Here is a 19510-nt window from a genome sequence, read left to right on the forward strand (position 1 = left end):
AGTTAGCACTACCCTAACAAGCCCATAAGACATTCTTTCAACTACTTAGGCAACATCAACTGGTGTAGCTCAATCGTAGTAAGACTGCCCTGATACTAAATTCTGAGATTTTTTTTTTTTTTTTTTTTTTTTTTTTTTTTTTTTTTTTTAATTTTCTGGTAATTACAATTGACCATATAAACAGCCTGGCCTATAAACAAACTAGTAGAGAGTATGATCTTCAGAACAACTTGTGTGGAAATTGGAATAATCCCAGTTAGTTAATCTTCACTTCTGCTAAACAAATGAGTAGTATGTTTTTCATCACAATATATAATCCCTCTTATGATGCAAAGGTTGAGCTCTCCTTGAAATTGGTCAGTTAAATTAACCGCCTAATTCCAGTTATTTGTTGTAATTTACCTGTATTATCCATTGTGACGCATAACATAACTTGTAATTTATTCCAACTTTCCAAGCATCAATAGCCAAGAGACTGACGGTTACAATAGAATCTTTAAAGGGTCAGATACACTTATGCTGTTATATTCTAGTATAAAACCAACATTATGATGTTATATTCTAGCCTATATATATATAGGAGGTCCCTTGAGTAGTCCCCCGAACAGCTCTCCCGGATCTTAGTAAATCTCAATCTCCACTGCTACGAGCGATTCATCAACCTGTAGAGAACCTCTAGAAGTGAATCTTGATGCTAGTGTTGGACACTAATGAAGTCTGGAGGGTGACCGTACCTCTACTGAACATGTCCTGCATGTTCAAGGACAGATTTATACTAATCTCCCTCTCCCCTAGTTAGTAGCCATAGTAGGTCCAAGAGAAGCTGGGAAGAATCCTCTCTAAATGAGTAGCTTAAATCTTGTCCATTCCCTCAGTTTCAATAGCAGCGTGCTGCACAGCCTCTGCCAAAGAACATCAAAATGCTGTAGACAACGACATGAGTTGAATGGAGAAAAATGAGTAGTTTCTTAAAATGCAAACATGGATTGGCTACATGAAAAAGAAGATATATATAAGAAGAAGGACCAAGTATACGAGAGAAGGAAGCTTGTATTATACCTATCCCAAGATCTGGATGTATTAAGGCGATGTTCATCTTTGAAGCTTCTTTCTTTATTTCCACGTTTGTTTTTTTGTTTTGCGGGGGTTTCATGTCCGGGTTATTTGATCTCGAACCGATTAAAATAATAATAAATTTGGGTAAAGATAAAGCCCACAGTTCAGGCCCAACACAATTAAATTGTCACAATCATCGGCCAAGAAGAAGGAAATAGAAAATAATCTAAAAATAATAATAGAAAAAATGAAAAATAGGAAAAGGAAAATAGCTAAAGATGAATCTGAACGGTTGAAATAGAGAAAAGGAAATAGGATAGATCAAATCCTGACCGTTAATATAACTTTTTTCCTCTATAAATAATACTTCACTAAATACATCATATACACCTTTCATCTTCGTCGCTAGTTACAGTGGAGCGTTGTTACGGGCGGCTGGTGTCTGTGGTGTAAAACCGATGCGATGCGCGTCTCTCTGATTTTGGTTGTTTGAAAGCCGATCATCTCATCTCGTTCGTGAATTCTTCTTCTTCTTCTTCTTCTTCTTCTTCTTCTTCTTCTTCTTCTAGGGTTGGGTCTCTCTGTCTCCCTCAATATCCTTACTCTTCTTCACTCTGTTAATTCTTCTTCTTCTTAATCTGATTAAGTAAGTTTCTTCTTCTTCGTCTTGCAGGTTTTGGTTTTGTTGGAAGCAAATTTATTATGATCCTATCATCATCGCTCCCTCCTAGGGTTTGATTTCTAAATCTTATCGCTCTTCTTCTTCTTCTAGCCCTAGGGTTTGGTCTCTGTATCTCTCTCTCTCTCTGATCAATTTCATGTTTTTACTCTTCGCTCTCTTCTTAATCAATGCGTCTCTGAATAATTAAGTTGCTTCTTCTTCGTCTTTTGCAGTTTTTTTTGGAAGAAAAAATTTATGACCCGATCGATCATCATCGCTCGCTCGCTCGCTCCCTCCTCCTACGGTTTGGTTTCTATATCTTAATTTTAATTACTTTTCCTTCTGTTGTTTTTGTAGATTGTGGTGGTGCATTGGTGCTATCTATGGTTGATCTCTGTTTTGCTCTCTCTCTTTTTTTTTTTATAGCTTCTGATACTTTCACTTTTGGGTTTCTAAAATTGAATTTACATTGTTATTTACTTCAAGTTGATTTTATATTTTTGGAGGATGCTATGATAATTTTCAGACTTTCATGTGTGTTATGTTTTTATAGTGCAGGGAAAGTGGATTTGGATCTAACACGCTCTTGGATTGGTGATTGGTGAAGATATCCTAACTGCTATGGCTACAGAGCTCTCTGGTCTTGTGTGTGTCTTTACCTTCTCAGACTTTGAATTTTATTATTACTAAAGTTGCTCTTGTGTTTGGTCTCTGAGCTTTTTTTACTGTCCTTTGTTATGTTTAAGCTTGTTGCTAAAGTTTCTCTTTTGTTTGGTCTCTGAGCTTTTTAACTTTCCTTTGGTATGTTTATAGTGCAGGGAAAATTGGATTGGATCCTCTCAATCATTACACGCTTTTGGATCCTCTCAATGGAGAGAACCCTTTCAATATTAAAGTGGGTGAAAACAGCAATTCTCAGGTACGTAGTGGACAGCAAGGTACGTTGTTAATTATTAATTCACATTGAATATAGTCTCTTCCTAATTGTATTGGTTCCATCTGTTTGAAGTAATACAATGTTTACTTGGCTATGTAAGCATTGTAATAAAGCTATGGAGTTGGGTGAAATCGAAGACTGTTGGCAATGGAAGATAGACAAGGAGCCAAGTCAAGAGCCGAGATGTTTGTCCAGTTGACTGGTGGACTCGAGGCTGCTGCTTGCAGAGCAAACTCAAAGGCCAAGGTTCGATTTTTTTTTTCCTCTGTTTTTTTTACCCTTGAGCTCAAATTTGGATTCACTTGGAGGTTTTGCTAACAGGCGAGTCTCCCAGGTGTTAGAAGGTTATGCTCAGTCTGTTAGTGACCAAGCCGTTGGGATGGGAGTCATTCGTGGAGTCAGACCAGATCAGCAACTGGTCAAGGTATTTTTTTTTTGTTTCTGTTTCGTCTCCTTAGTCCTTCCCCATATTGTTTCATTAGCATAATGTTTTCTATAACTGTTTCACTCTCTCGTTTTGGTTTGACTAGTATGAAGTGTGGCTTACCATGGATATGTTGCAGATTGTACTTGATGAGCTACTGAAACTGATGGGTGGAGGAGAAAGTATATGAGCTACACTTATGACCCGATCGATCATCATCGCTCACTCGCTCGCTCCCTCCCTCCTCCTACGGTTTGGTTTCTATATCTTAATTTTAATTACTTTTTCTTCTGTTGTTTTTGTAGAGTGTGGTGGTGCATTGGTGCTATCTATGGTTGATCTCTCTTTTTGTTTTCTGAAACTCGTTTGCTCTGCTTTCGTTATAGCTTCTGATACTTTCACTTTTAGGTTTCTAAAATTGAATTTACATTGTTATTTACTTCAAGTTGATTTAATATTTGTGGAGGATGCTATGATAATTGTATGGCTTTGATTGATCCTTTGAATTATGGATGGTTTTTTTATCAGGTAACTTACTTTGTGTGTTTTTCAGGAATGGGATCGGTACTGTCTCTTTGATGCTTTGTGATGCTATAGATGGAATTGTCTATGTTTGATGTATACGCGCGACTCTTGAAGGTTTAGTTTCTAATATTGTTGAAACAAAGTTACATGTTCACTTCTTAATTTTCACTTTGCTTCTCTATGATTTACATGTTACTACTTAATGTTTTATTTGTCGTATTTTTTTATTTCAGGTTTTGGATGGTGCCTTTATCAATCACTGATGGCTCATCATCGCTTCCCCTCCCCCTCCCCCTCCTACGGGTTGATTTCTAAATCTTAATTGTTATTACTTGTCTTTATCTTGTTCTAGTAGATTGTGGTGGTGGTGGATGTTCGTGCTATATATGATCAGAATCCAACCATATTAACTTAATTTAATTTTGTGTTTTGGTTTTTTTTTTTTGCAGATTGAACCATCCCACTTCCTTTTGCTACCCTAGATGCCGACGAGCCAGCTCTCTGGTGCTCATCCTGCTCCTCCTAAAGCACTATAGAGCTCTCTGGTGTGTGTGTCTTTACTTGTCAGACTTTGAATTTTGTAATTTGGTATGCTTATTATTACTAAAGTTGCTCTTGTGTTTGGTCTCTGAGCTTCTTTTTTTTTTACTTTCATGTGTGTTATGTTTATATTGCAGGGAAAGTGGATTTAGATCTAACACGCTCTTGGATTGGTGATTGGTGAAGATATCCTAACTGCTATGGCTACAGAGCTCTCTGGTCTTGTGTGTGTCTTTACCTTCTCAGACTTTGAATTTTATTATTACTAAAGTTGCTCTTGTGTTTGGTCTCTGAGCTTTTTTTACTGTCCTTTGTTATGTTTAAGCTTGTTGCTAAAGTTTCTCTTTTGTTTGGTCTCTGAGCTTTTTAACTTTCCTTTGGTATGTTTATAGTGCAGGGAAAATTGGATTGGATCCTCTCAATGGAGAGACCTTTCAATAATAAAGTAGGTGAAAACAACAATTCTCAGGTACGTAGTGGACAGCAAGGTACGGTATTAATTATTCTTCACACTGAATATAGTCTCTTCCTAATTGTATTGGTTCCATCTGTTTGAAGTAATACGATGTTTACTTGGCTAGGTAAGCATTGTAATGGAGCAAATGATGTGACCGCTCCATTATTTTAAATTTGCTTTTGTTCCTTTTTTTGTTTTGATCTCTGTTGGCTGGTTTTGTAAGATCTTTCTTTGGGTTATTTTGTCTTCTTTGTGATGTTCTGTGTTCAGTGAGCTATGGAGTTGGGTGGAATCGAAGACTTTTAGCAATGGAAGATACACAAGGAGCCAAGTGAAGAGCCGAGATGTTTGTTCAGTTGACTGGTGGACCTTCAAATTAGTATTCTTTTGGCGGTTTTGCTAACAGGCGAGTCTCCCAGGTGTTAGAAGGTATGCTCAGTCTATTAGTGACCAAGCCGTTGGGATGGGAGTCATTCCTGGAGTCTAACCAGATCAGCAACTGGTCAAGGTATTTTTTTTTTTATGTTTATGTTTCGTCTCCTTAGTCCTTCCCCATATTGTTTCATCAGCAGAATGTTTTTTATAACTGTTTCACTCTCTCATTTTGGTTTGAATAGTACTGAAGTGTGGCTTACCATGGATATGTTGCAGATTTTGGAGGAGAAAGTATATGGCTACACATCCTTGTACTCTGAGCTGCATTCACCGGGCTACCAGCATTTCAGCTTTCCCTCTCTATGGTTTGGCTTATGTTCCTTATTTCGTTTTGATCTCGGTTGAGTGGTTTTCTAACTTTTTTTTGTTTTGGTTGTTTTCTTTTTCTGTGATGCTCTGTGTTGAGTAGCGAGACGAGAGGTATGGAGCTGGTTGAAATCGAAGATTGTTGGCCATGGAAGATACATTACAGAAGGAGCCAAGTGAAGTGCCGAGATGTTTGTTCAGTTTACTGGTGGACTCGAGTAGGCTGCTTGCAGAGAAAACTCAAAGATAAAGGTTCGATGTTTTTCTCTGTTTTTTTTTTTACCCTTGAGCTCAAATTAGGATTCTCTTGGCGGTTTTGCTAACATGTGAGCAGGCTTGTTCAGTCTGTTAGTGACCAAGCCGTTGGGATGGGAGTCATTCGTGGAGGTGGAATCATACCAGATCAGCATTTCGTGAAGGTATTTTTTTGTTTATGTTTCATCTCCTTTGTCATTCCCCATATTGTTTCATTACCATAATGGTTTTTATAGCTGCTTCACTCTTATAATTTTGGTTTCAATAGCACTGAAGTGTGGCTTATCATTGATATGTTGCAGATTGTACTTGATGAGCTAGTGAAGATGATACGCGGAGGAGAAGTATCTGAGCCTACACTTCCTTGTACTCAGAGCTGCATTCACCGGGGTACCAGCAATTCAGCTCCTCTCTCTCCTCCACGGTTTGGCTTCCAATTTTGCTTAAGTTCCTTTCTTCGTTTTGATCTCAGTTGAGTGGTTTTTTAAGATTCTTCTTTGGGTTATTTTGTCTTCATTGTCATGTTCTGTGTTCAGTACCGAGACAAGAGCTATGGAGTTCGGTTAAATCGAAGACTGTTTGCAATGGAAGATGCACAAGGAGCCAAGTGAAGAGCCGAGATCTCTGTTCAGTTGGCCGGTGGACTCGAGGCTACTGCTTAAATTAGGATTCTCTTGGCGGTTAGTCTCCCAGGTGTTAGAAGGTGTTAGTGACCAAGCCGTTGGGATGGGAGTCATTCGTGGAGTCAAGACCAGATCAGCAGTTGGTCAAGGTATATTTGGTTTCTGTTTCATCTTTGTCCTTCCACATATTGTTTCATTAGCATAATGGTTTTGATAGCTGTTTCACGCTATCATTTTGGTTTCAATAGTATTGAAGTGTGGCTTATCATGGATTTGTTGCAGATTGTACTTGATGAGCTAGTCAAACTGATTAGCGGAGGACAAGTATCCAAGCTACACTTCCTTGTACTCAGAGCTGCATTCACCGGGATACCAGAAATTCAGCTCCTCACTCTCCTACACGGTTTGGCTTCCAATTTTGCTTATGTTCTTTTTTTCGTTTTAATCTCAGTTGGGTGGTTTTCTAAGTTTTTATTTTGTCTTTGTGATTTTCTGTGTTGAGTAGCGAGACGAGAGCTATGGATTTGGGTGAGATCGAACTGTTGTTGGCCATGGAAGATACACTTCAGAAGGAGCCAAGTGAAGAGCCGAGATGTTTCTCCAGTTGACTGGTGGAATCGAGGAGGCTGCTTACAGAGCAAACTCAAAGGCCAAGGTTCTATTTTGTTTTCTCTGTTATATATTATCCACATATACTGTACCCTCAGAATCCAACCATTGACTAATTTTAATGTGTTTGTTTTTTTGCATATTGAACCACTCCATACCTTTTGCTACCCTAGATGCCGAGAATCTATCTGGTGCTCATCCTGCTCAAGTACTACAGCGCAAGACCATTTATTGTTATTTTTCCTGCGCTGCTTAGGTTTTCCCTGCTCACTTTCTCATTAGGCGTGTTTTTTTTTTTTTCTCATCACAAAGGTTTCTTTCGGATGCTTGCCATGATCTCCCTTTGATGGCTGCTGCGGTAGTGTTTTTAGCACTTGGGATAAAGAAACAGAGGTTTGTAGTGAAAACAGTTTAATTAGAATCTGGCTCTTTCCACTTTGACAAGTGTAACGTCAACTGCAATTTAACCTTGGTCTGACATAATTTTTCCTATTTGGAAACTAGTATCGACAGGGTATCAAAGAAGGTTGGTATGATGGAGGTAGCATTGCAATTCCAGTGAGTCTATAGCATGACTGGAGAGAGCAAAATCGTGTGTTTTTCTTTCCTATCATAATAAAAATTGTTGAGTTGACTTTCAAGAGGTGGTGGTGCTGCTTTGAGTTTCAAGGAGGTTTGTGTTCTTCTTCTTTGAACAATTATGTCATAGAAAGTTACTTAGTTAACGTTTGATGTTGATCGTTTACTCTTAATTGGGTGTCAATAGGTATCGGGGAAACCGATTAAACTGGTAAGATGTGGGGAGCGAATGGAGGATCTTGAACCCTTTTATCCTGATCGAATGTGGCTGAACGAATTCTATGAATGGCAACAGAAGCTGTAAGTTCCGAATGGGAGATGTGCTTTTGTAGAGAAAGCAACAGAAGCTGTAAGTTCTTTCAACCATTACATTTTTTGTCTTGCTTGTGTGTTTACATACGCAGGTTCTGAAACAAATTTTGACAGACAAAAGGAAAGCATAAGTCTATGCACTTATATTTTCTGGCATTTATACTTGGTTCTCTTTTTGCTGCTGTATGCTGATGAAGCCACGGTTGGAGTCCATCCGGGAGGAAATGCAAAACAAGGTATGTTAACTTTGTTATTACAGCCAAACAATCATGGGTTTCCTCCTCACTTTTGCTAAATTGCCAATAGCTTTTGCACTGGATTTCTTTATCTACATTTTTTTTAAATATAAAAATTCTCAATATTTTTCCCCCTTTTTTGCGTTCAAGGCATGGACTCTGTTAAATTTAAACATTTCTTAGGAGTGTAACACTTCTTTTGGTTTGATAATCAAGAATTCTAGACTAGTTATTAAAATTTGGAGTTTTTTTTAAATTACCCCTTGTTTATCATAGTTGGGAAGCAAGTGCGCTATATGTGATATTATAGCTCATCTGCTCTGCAGGCTGTTGAGTTGGTGTAGTCTCCTGACATTTTGAGTTATTTTGGTTGATATGTCCAAATAACCATATGGTATCACTGTTCGTTTATAATTTACATATATTCTATCACTCCATTCACTCCAATGAAAGGGATGCTCATTCAGAGACCTTTGTTCATCTGCATTTTTTCTTGCTGTAAGTCCTTTTAATCTCTAAGATGCTTGTTGGGCTATGTTGTTTCCCCAGATTCGAAATATGGCAGAGAATGTACCTTCATTCCAAACAGGAGGAGCATTATGGTTTACCGATCGAACAACTCCCGACAGCTTATACATCTTGATCTTAACGGTTATAACAGGATTGACATTCTTGATAACCGTTGAGGTACCGTTTCTGCTAACTTAAATAATAATGTTGACATCTTCGAAAATTGTCAGACTTACTAACTTAAGCTTGAGAATTGTTATTTCCCAGTGTAATGCACAAAAAGGAATGGAAGGGAATCCGATGGCTGGCACAATAATAAAAAAAATGTTTTCCGGGGGTTTGCTCACCTTACGGTGCCCATGACAATGAGTTTGAAGTTATTTAGGGTTTGTTCTTAATAGTGTGGATTTAGTAGCTATGTGACATATTTAACATATCATGAAGTTATTTTTAAATGCAACAAACCAACCTTTTTGAATATTTTTCAACAAGTAAGACTTTTTTTTATTCAATCGGAAACTTTTTTGTTTGTGGGATGTTTTCCCACTCCTTTTTCTCCAACATGCTCTGATCAAGTCCACACTATTTATTGAAAATAAGCATATAATCTTATATTCTCTATATATTAATAGAGAAACACTCCAAAAAAAGAGCACGTTTACAAAACTCATGTACATTTTTTAATAAATATATTTATTTTTTATTATTATTTACAGAAATATACCACTGAAATATTATAAGCCAATGTTTTTTTATTAATTTTTAAAAATGAAAGATTTAATCAACTATTAAATCTGAAAATATATTTAATTATCATTTTCATAATCTATTTACTTATTAAAAGTAATTACATTTCACAAAAAAAAAATTATTCATTTATTTACCATTTTTATCATTTTTCTTATTGCATTTTTAAATTTAAGATTAATTTAAATGAAATCAATTAGTTTAAAATATTGTTTTATCTATTTAATGGTATAGTGATATAGAAAATAATGTAAAACATAAAATATGTGAATTTGATTTTTAGAAACACAAAAGGACATCAAAACTTTCTACACCACCTTGAAATTATTTTTCAAATTCAAATATTTCACGGGTAAAACGTATTTATAAACGCAGATTTAAATAAACGAAAAAAACTTTACTTACATTTTTTGTTTTAAACAGATAAATCTTAAATCTTAAATTTTAAATAATAATTTTACTCATAATATTTTATTTAAATCAATTTATTTTACACCTAGTGCGGATTGATACCTAGTTATAATTTATAAAGGAAGAGGTGATTCTTTAATTCCACGATTGCCTAAAAACGTAGAACATTAAATAAGGGGATGATATCAAATATTATATGACCCTTACGCGGAGAAGAAGGTATGGCGGTGCTTTTGACCAAGTAATTTATGGATCACGTTCACATGCCCGTTATTATTGTTGTGTTTGTTTGCATTTTATTATCCCTTATTTGTGGTATTTTTACAAAATTTTGAATTTTTCGTAGTGATCAACCATCCATCCTCTTTCCTCAATTATTTTTCTTCATCTTACTATTGGACCAAAGCTTTTAATTATATACACGACAGTAAAGGACCCATCCAAAACAATATGATTAGTTTCCAACTTTTCAAGAAGATATTTGAGTGAAAAAACAAAAATATACATATATATATAAAACCACAGAGGCCAACTACACTCTGAATGATCCGTACCGCAGTGGAAACAACAGTCACGTCATGTCGGTAAGCCACTACTTTCCATTCTAGGTTACTTTTATTTACTATAACCTAATTTTGATTTACTACCTTAAGTTAAGATTCATTTGAACATTAATCAGAAAGACATTTGCCAATTTGATTGGATAGAGATATTAATGACCGAATCTGATGTTCGATTTGACAATGATATAAGAGATGTCCAAATCTAATTATATCCTTGTATTATATTGCGGCTTGATTGGTGCAATTTCTTTCTCGCTCTTTCTGGTTTCTTTCTTGTTTCAAATAAAACGACAAATGCTTATCTCTCTACTCGTATCCGATTATGTTTTATATATAAATTATGCATTGATATTTGATATTTCACGTTATGATCTGGACCGACGTCGAGTGTGGACCCTCTCCTGATTTTTATATGAGCCAACAAAAGAATAACAAACACACCAATTAATATTAATCAATCCCTGCCTATATTGAAATCAGGTTTTCGAATCAAATTTTTGTTTCCATGTCTTTCTTGTTTTTTTGGCTTTGAGCAAATTCATACTTCATAGTATAGTAATAGTAATCAAACCAAGCATATGAAAGAAAACTAAACATAATCTATCATTAATATGTACCGTTTCAGTTGTGTTTCTATTGTAATCAAAACTATTTAGGCATAACATTATTTTGGTTTCGTTCAGATTCTATTTAGTTTCATTATTTAGGGATAACATTATTTTGGTCTCGTTCAGATTCTATTTTAGTTTCAAACTCATTTAAAGATTAGTTTGGTTTCAAATTTGATTTAATTAATTAACTAAAATGAACATATCCCTGGATACTAAATTTCACCCAAAAAAAAATATATATATCCCTGGATACTAAAAGTCTAATCCACTATTAATCTTATGTTTGCCGACCTCTCTAATCCACTATTTTCTTTTTCCGTTTCCACTGATTTTCAATATCCCACCGTGTTGTAAGTAACATGAATAAAGTGTAAATTTTCAATATTCCACCGTGTCCGTGTGTAAGTAAACATGAATAAAGTGAAAAGTTTTAATATTGCACCGCATGTTACCACTAGTAGCATTAAACCCTTAAACAAAAATTGTACCGACTATAAATATTCAACTCCAACTCTTTCATCTCCACACACTCAATTATCTCTCCAACACTAAATAAACATATTGTACCCACTCTCTCTCTCTCTCTCTCACACACACAAAAGAATCAGCAATGGCGAAACAATATCTCTTTCTAATCCTCACAATCTCCTACCTCCTCTCGCTGGAGCTCACCGCGGCCACAACAGCCTCATCAGCCGGAGCTTCCAAAAAGGCCATAAACTTCATCCAGTCCTCTTGCAAAACCACAACATACCCAGCCTTATGCGTCCAATCACTCTCCGTCTACGCAAACGACATCCAAACAAGCCCTAAACGTTTAGCCGAGACCGCTATAGCCGTGACATTGAGCCGAGCTCAATCCACGAAGCTCTTTGTCTCGCGTCTGACACGTATGAAGGGCCTTAAGAAGCGCGAGGTCGAAGCCGTCCATGATTGCGTCGAGGAGATCAACGATACCGTTGACCGTCTGACCAAGTCGGTCCAAGAACTGAAGCTGTGTGGTAGTGCCAAAAATCAAGAACAGTTTGCGTACCACATGAGTAATGCTCAGACTTGGACTAGTGCGGCTCTGACCGACGAGAACACTTGCTCCGATGGGTTCTCGGGTCGGGTTATGGATGGTCGGATCAAGAACTCGGTTCGGGCTAGAATCGTGAACGTGGGCCACGAAACCAGCAACGCCTTGTCCTTGATTAATGCTTTTGCTAAAACTTACTAATTTTAAAAACTATAGTTTAAGAAATATTGTGTACTGTAAAATATATGTTGAGATAATGTAATGTCTTGCTACTAGTATGTCACGTGATATATTTTTCCGATTTTGCTAGTTTCTTTTTGTGTTGTATGTGGTTTATAATAGTATTCGTGTGTGTATTTTGAGCTTTTTGTATCCTGAAAAAAAAAAGGCTAATTAATTATATAATTTGGACAAGTTGGCACATATATATTTGACAATTCTCTCTTTCACAACCGTTTAGTTTCATTGTGGCAAGTTGGGCACACATTTTTATGGTTTGCATCAACCTTTATTTCAAAGAGAGAGAAGAAAAAGAGTACAATTGTAGATATCAGCAACGAAATTTCTACATTGCTATTTGAAAACGGTGACAAGAAAACAGTATCATTTGAATCATGGTGGTCTTGGCTTTAGAATATCCTTGGTTTCAAATGTATTGTGCATGGACCATGTGGTTGTTTGGTCTTCGATTTAGTTCATGTGACAAGTTTTGCAAGATTTTTTTTTTTGCCAAAAATATGTGTTCATTGACAAGATTGATCAGATTATTTGGCGAAAAAACTTAATATCTTGTATTTAAGTAAATATAATAGAAAGGACAATATTGTTTTGAAATAATATTTTATTTTCTAGCCTGAAAAAAAGAAGTGGATTTGATAATTTGATGTTAGATATTCGTCGTTTCAACCACGTGTGATGTCTCATGTGATGATAAAACATTTTCAAAAACAGCGTGCTGCACATATTTTAATCTCGTCATTGCTTGGCTTTGTCCATTGATTTTTCTTTTGTTTTTATGAAGGCTTCCATTATTTTTGTTAGGTTATGGCTTTAATTTTCTTGTCTCTACCAATCAATCGTACATACGATAAACACACATTACATACATACACGTTCGGCAGCCTCTCGTATGTGATATGATATTACTCGAGCTAACTCTCTCCACAAACGGCTTTTGGGCCTCTAAGCCCATTTTTATATCTGTTCTCACTTCTCAGCATTATTGATATATTCATCTTTTTTTTTTTCCAGCAATAGCCAAGAGCCAAGATATATAGTATATCTGAATAATAATGGTGAAGATAGACGACAGTGTACGCAAAATCTACAAATCATGTCTTTACAAGACCTCTTAACATTTACGGGGATAAATGAGTCTCATTACTCTTCTGTTATTGAACCAACCACTAAAATGACCAAACTAACAAGACATTTTTTTTTTTCTTTTATACAGAAAATGAGACATGCACAACTTAATTTCCTTTCACAATACAACTTGACACTTCACATCGTGTACGTCTGTATTTGATATCAAGATTAGGATAAATATGAATATTTGGGGGGCAGACGCAATGTTTTTTGCCAAATTGGAAATCTTGAAGATGACCGTAGGCCACATGCAGCTGCATTGATTACAAGGAGGACGATAACTTTAAATGTTTTTTGGCTTTCGGTTTCCACGGTCGACATATTTTAAATTTCAGTTAACAATATTTTAGTGATAATAAATTTAATATATATTTTTTCCCTTTTCAAAACAAACTACAACATTTTCTAGCAGAAGATGATATTTTAGCATGGAATTTATTTTGTGTTCCATATTTGCGACCAAAAGTTGTAAGAAACATATTTCACATATAATTAACATTGTAAACATGATAAAAATCCATATGTATATATACATGAGACAATCGTTCAAATAAAATCCATCATTTATTATGTAATCAATAACAGTAATTGTTATTCATGATCACAATCAGTAATCGTTGTTGTTTGATCGTTATCACAAGCAACTGTTAAACGAATAGGACCCTAGCTAGTAGCCGACTCTCCATTTGCATATGAAAAAGATCAAAAACTTCCACTGGAATGGTCTATTAACCAATCAGATATATCATTCTAAATGTAGTTAATACCTAATTAAACAAATGATTATGTTTGTCTTAAATCCACAAATTCCTTACCCTACATCCAGTGTCTTTTCCGTGTTGCTTTCATATGTTAGATTTTTTTTTTGTTTTCTTCCCCCTTTTTTTTGGTGTGTAAAATATCTTCATTATGCAAATCCCATATTGCAACTTGCCTATTATATCTGATCTTAAAGTTTATTTTTTAAAAAGAAAAATCAGATAATTTCTCTCTATATATATATGTAACCCCCATCACATGAAAATATATACTACAAACCTATAGTCATCATCATCACTAAAGCTCATAATACACATAACAAAATGGGTGAAACTTATAGATTCAATCGTCATCACTTCCTCACATCTCTTCTTATAATCACAGCCATGCTCAAATCAGTCCATACAATAACAACAAACACCGAGTTCGTAAAATCATCATGCACTTTCACAACCTACCCAAGACTCTGTTTCACTTCACTCTCAACTCAAGCCAGTCTCATCCAAACAAGCCCCAAGCTCATGGCTCACGCGGCTCTCAACATCACATTAGCCTCGGCTAAAGCCACTTCAGCAATGATGGTACGTCTCTCGAGTAGTCGGCTCAAGCCGAGAGAAGCAGCGGCCATGAGAGACTGCGTCGAGGAGTTAGCTGACACGTTAGATGAGCTTAGGAAATCGATTGGTGAGATGTGTCGGCTAAGTAGCTCGAACTATGAGGTCTACATGAGCGATATGCAGACTTGGGTAAGTGCGGCTTTGACAGATGAGAACACATGTACGGAGGGATTTGATAGAGATGAGATGAACGGAAAGACTAAGGTTTTGGTGAGAGGGAAGATTTTGGTTGTTGCTCATTTAACGAGTAATGCCTTGGCTTTGATTAATCACTTTGCTTCTATTCACGGCTAAAGAGAGTTGTGATAGTTATTTTTAGTTTGCTTTTATTAATTTTCTTATGATTTTCTGTGTATAAGATGTAGTGATAATGTACTGTATGCATGTTCGTCATTAAGATTCCAGAATCAATATGTAACAAAAAAAAAGTATTTCATAATATTTGATTATAAAAATATTTTCCAAGAAAACATTTATTTTATTTTTCGTACCTAATAATTATGCATGCATCTATCATTTTCTCACTTTAAAAAACTTTCCAAAAAAAAAATCTCTTCAATAATAATGAATCGAAACTAATTCAATTTCAATAAATATCTTCAATTAATATTCTTTAAAGTTTGCATTCTGTTCACTTTAATTAATTTTATTCAAAAATAATATTAATATATATGCTTGATGTGATAATTTTTTTAAAAAAGATAAGTCACGTGAAGAAAAGCTGTCTTTTCTACCACTTTTGTTTGAGTAATGGCGGACAAAACAGCTTACAGTTGATAGATTTCACACATGGTATCTATCTTAATACTGTTTTTTTTAAGGATTACATATATATATATGAGGAAAAAATAAATGTAATTCAGTATTCTACTACATAACATTTACATTATGTAAAATAAGAACAAGAAGAAAAAAAACTAAAGTTGTTGATTCTGGTTAAGCATTCTCAATAATCCCGGTTTAGTACAATTTAATAAAGATCGTCCAGACTGAACCATTATAGCAAACAAAGCACGAGCCTCTCTCAACTTCTTCTCTTCACACAAAATATAAATCAACCAAGTGTGGCTTATCGGACGGGGCCAGAAATCAAGAGCAGCCATGTCTTTAACCACCTTAACCGCTTCCATGGTCAATCTATAGTAACAGAGACACTGAAGCAGCTTATCAAAAGAGTGTTCATTTGGATTAATCCCTTGCTTCTGCATTTCTAACATCAGAGCCAAAGCATCAAGAGGTCTTTTACTTTCACAGAGACCCTTAAGCAGAGTGCTGTACATAACTTGATCCGGCTCGCAATCTGACACCTCATACAAATCTATAGCAGATTCCATCTCCCCTGCTTCGATATGATATTTCATCAGAATAGTGTAAGTAACCTGATTTGGAACAATGCCTCCCTTTTGCATTGATTCTAGATGGTTATAAGCTTCGTCCAGCCTCCCAGCAGCGCAATATCCAGTCATAATGACGTTGTGGAGGTATAGATTGGGGACTATAGACTTTTTCACTTTCCCAATCACTTCCATTGCAAAGCTTTTTGATCCGTAGTTGCACAAAGAAGAGGAGACTGATACTAATGACTTTGTGTGAAGAAGACGTCGAAGAAGCTTCTCTTTCCCTGGCTCAACACTAACCTGCCTCTTCTTCTTTCGTGCCATAGCTCTCCATAAACCGCTAAGCAGTGTGATGTACGCGACATGATCGTGTTTAATCTCGTTTTCTCCCATCAAACCAAACAATGTAAAAGAAAACTTAAAATCTCCCTTCTTGAGGAAATGACCGATGAGCGAAGTATACAGCACCGCGTTTGGAGATAAACCGTCTTCAAGCATCTTATCGAGATACTGACATCCTTTCTCCATCATACCCATCTTCACAAACCCGCTGATCAATACCGTGTAGGTAAAAGAGCTAGGCCTAACGAAATGTTTCACGACTTCTTCAACTAACTCATTTGCTTCATTGATTCTTGCGTTTCTAGCATAAGCATTGATCATAATCATGTAAGCAATCTCATCAGGTTGAATCCCAGACTCAAGCATCTTGGCAAACGTCTCTTCCGCTTCAACAACTCTTCCCTGTCTGCCAAGAGAACCAATAATTGAGCTGTAAATAGCTACGGTAGGTCTCAGCCCAACCGCTTCCATTACATCTATAACAGCAAATGCAGCGTCTCTGTCATTATTCTTGCATAACTCATTCACCACTATCAAATACGTATCAAGATCCGGGACAAAGTCCAGTTTTTGAATAAGATTGACTAAAGAACCAAAATCCTCGATGACACCTTCCTGAAATAGACATTTGATCACTGAATTGTATGAGAATGGCAAGGGTGTGCATCCCAGGTTGACCATTTTTTCGATACGAGATAAAGCAGCGGTATATTTTCTTTGCGAACACAAAGCAGTTGTGACAACAGCAAGTCCCACAGCAGCAAGATTCACATCTTTTCTAGCAATCTTCTCAAGCAAAGACTCAATCTTTCCCTCAGTGTTTCCAGGACCATCAATAACTGGTGGATCAATCCCACATCCGTTATCAAAAATTGCTTGTAAGATAACCATAGCATACTTAAGCTCGTGGCATTTTGGAAGCATCTTCAAGAGAACAAAGTAAGTAATATGGTCCGGGACAATCCCGTTTTCTAACATCCTCATCAACAAGTCAACAGCTTTATCCAATCCTCCCTTTTTGTAAAACCCATATATAAGATTTGTATAACAATGCACGTTTCGGGATATATCTTCAACACCCTGGTTGTTCTCAAAGAGCTTCAATGCATAATCAACATTACCTTCCTTGCAGTAGCTACCAATCATTATATGGTATGTGAAAACATTCAACTGCACACCTTTTTTAATCATTTGACTAAACAGTAGCCTCCCTTTATCAAGCATACCCAACTTCATGAACCCATGAATCAAAGTGTTGAAAATACAAGGATCAACCTCACAACTTTTCTCAACCATCCGCAAGTAAAGCTGCATTGCCATTGTCATATTGTTGTCCTTGCAATATTCTTTCATCAACCAAGTGTACATGACCTTATCCACAACGTAACCATCAGCTTCCATATGATCAAACAAAGCCTCTGCTTCAGCAGCACATCCTCTTTTACAAAACCCGTAAAAGAGAGACTTATATAGATTCATAGGCAGAGGCATTCTCGTCATCTCACAGAGAGTATCCAACATCCCAACTGCTTCATCCAAGTGTCCTTGATCGCACAAACCCTTAAACAATCTCTTACAACACCAAAGCCATAAACCACTGCCTCCCTTTTTCACTTGTTCAAAGCAATGAAACCCCTCGAGAAATCGATCTTGATTACAAAGCTCATCAATTACTAAACTAGAAGCGTCTCTACTAGGAACATAACCAGAAGCTATACTGCTATCTAAATGAGCTCTAGCTTCATCGAACCTCCTTAACTTAACTAGACAAAACACCATTGAATCTAAAACCGACGAATCAGGAACCATACCATTTCCAATTACACGATCGTTGTAGAAAGTTTCAGCCAATCCAGGCTGACCCATCTCCGTCAGCTTCCTTATCAATGCGCCACAGCAACACGAATCGAGTTCTATTCCATTGTTGCCCGCGAAATCAACAACTAAAGCCGCCTCTGAAATAGAAGAAGAACCATCGATAACACGGCGAATCACTTCCCGAGCAGAGTCTACAAGACCTCTCCGACCAAGTTTGACTATCAAAGACAAACATCGAGACCGGTGGTCACCATAAGCGGCGGAGACGGCGGCTACTGAAGGGGAGGGAGATGGTTCAGAGGGAAGAGCACAAGAAGTAGCTTTTCTTGATTTCACTAAACGATAACATAAAGCCTTGGCCTTTAACATCATCTACAAACCACAACCCCAAATCTCAGGGCTTCTCAATTGAAAGCCTCTTCAGGTTCTTCGATTTCACGATTTCCCCAGTAGCAGAATCGAGATAAAGCATCGTACTTTACAACAAACAGATACTAAAACAAGTAAAGATTTTGAAGACAGTTAACGCCGACAAATAGAAGTGCTGATTGAAGTAGAACTAGTACGACGATGAGTGGCAAAGCGCGGGGTTTGTTACAAAATCCTCACAAAACCCTTGTCGTCGCCGTGTCGTCTCAGTCCAATTCGCGTGTGTTTGGTTTAAGTGTATGAACCGGTAAATTTGGTCGAATCAGATTTATAAATCTAAACCAGAATTTGCTGACGCAAAATTAAACCGATGGTTAAACTGTTGCTATAACTTAGCCCAACCCATGAAACATTAGTAGGCCCAACTACAATATATTTTCAAATATTCTTTGTTTTTTAACAGCTTTCATTCATTGACTAAACCTCATGAAAGATGTTTATAAGACAAGAAGGAACATAGAAGTAAGAGATAAAAGTTTGATTATTCATGGGTTCTCTCACTAATCGACCTGCAGCGTTGTTATTGCATCTTCTTGTCCAAACAAATTTTGCCTTTGTGAACTTTTGCTTCCAATGAATGACTTCTCTTGTCCAGTTATGAGCCGTGAAGTTGAGTACTTCTTCCCATGCCAATCTATTAACTAGCTGATTATCTCCTTCAAAGATGACTTGTGTATAGCCTCGGATCCACATCTGGTGCATTGTTGCAACAAGGCTTTGTAGTTCCGCTTCCAAGACTGTTGAACATTTTCAAATATTCTTTTCTTTTTATCAACGTTAATAATTTACAATTCTTCCTATATCATCGACCATAACACATTTACAAAAATATGAACTCAAGTTATATAACTCTGCCACACCAATATTATAAACTACACTAGTAGACTACTTAATTCTTGTATAATACTGTATATAAACAAATTGTATGATTTTCTTTTAAAGATACCTGATAAATGACATGAACATGAAATACAATCATTCTTGTCCTTTATTTGTTCTAATTTCGTAGTCATATGATTAATACA

At 36.4% G+C, this 19510-nt stretch overlaps 2 protein-coding genes, 1 long non-coding RNA gene and 1 pseudogene across 53 annotated transcripts; 3 read left to right on the forward strand and 1 right to left on the reverse strand.

The window, feature by feature from the left end:
* Positions 1-1440: 1440 nt before the first annotated feature.
* Positions 1441-8977, forward strand: LOC104762371 (signal recognition particle subunit SRP54, chloroplastic). Of its 50 annotated transcripts, none has more exons than XR_015588629.1 (28): positions 1441-1626; positions 1730-1788; positions 1951-2021; positions 2271-2362; positions 2531-2655; positions 2755-2900; positions 2989-3078; positions 3218-3330; positions 3632-3717; positions 3837-3906; positions 4053-4148; positions 4281-4367; positions 4536-4631; positions 4871-5108; positions 5252-5340; positions 5445-5593; positions 5676-5760; positions 5899-6020; positions 6133-6368; positions 6502-6622; positions 6725-6874; positions 7002-7036; positions 7141-7221; positions 7333-7501; positions 7595-7756; positions 7834-7955; positions 8505-8642; positions 8733-8977. It is a non-coding gene; the product is annotated as a signal recognition particle subunit SRP54, chloroplastic (long non-coding RNA). The 50 variants fall into 50 exon arrangements; XR_015588638.1 differs by having other exon boundaries at positions 5686-5760; XR_015588632.1 differs by having other exon boundaries at positions 4536-4612.
* A 2206-nt stretch (positions 8978-11183) lies between these two features.
* Positions 11184-12238, forward strand: LOC104762372 (pectinesterase inhibitor 11). Its single transcript, XM_010485645.3, has one exon. The coding sequence runs from the start codon at positions 11408-11410 to the stop codon at positions 12014-12016; it is 609 nt and encodes a 202-aa protein (XP_010483947.1). The 5' UTR covers positions 11184-11407; the 3' UTR covers positions 12017-12238.
* A 1961-nt stretch (positions 12239-14199) lies between these two features.
* LOC104762373 (21 kDa protein) lies at positions 14200-15029 on the forward strand. Its single transcript, XM_010485646.2, has one exon. The coding sequence runs from the start codon at positions 14266-14268 to the stop codon at positions 14851-14853; it is 588 nt and encodes a 195-aa protein (XP_010483948.1). The 5' UTR covers positions 14200-14265; the 3' UTR covers positions 14854-15029.
* A 368-nt stretch (positions 15030-15397) lies between these two features.
* LOC104763632 (pentatricopeptide repeat-containing protein At5g62370 pseudogene) lies at positions 15398-18720 on the reverse strand (annotated as a pseudogene). Its single transcript, XR_015588119.1, has one exon. The product of XR_015588119.1 is annotated as a pentatricopeptide repeat-containing protein At5g62370 pseudogene (transcript).
* Between the last annotated feature and the right edge of the window lie 790 nt (positions 18721-19510).

The sequence above is a fragment of the Camelina sativa genome, chromosome 18 (assembly GCF_030686135.1).
Source record: "Camelina sativa cultivar CO46 ecotype springtype chromosome 18, ASM3068613v1".
In the NCBI taxonomy this organism is placed as follows: domain Eukaryota; kingdom Viridiplantae; phylum Streptophyta; class Magnoliopsida; order Brassicales; family Brassicaceae; genus Camelina; species Camelina sativa.

Bases quoted from the DNA above. Each gene is read 5' to 3' on its own strand.
- LOC104762372 (XM_010485645.3), top strand. From the start codon at position 11,408: ATGGCGAAACAATATCTCTTTCTAATCCTCACAATCTCCTACCTCCTC.
- LOC104762373 (XM_010485646.2), top strand. From the start codon at position 14,266: ATGGGTGAAACTTATAGATTCAATCGTCATCACTTCCTCACATCTCTT.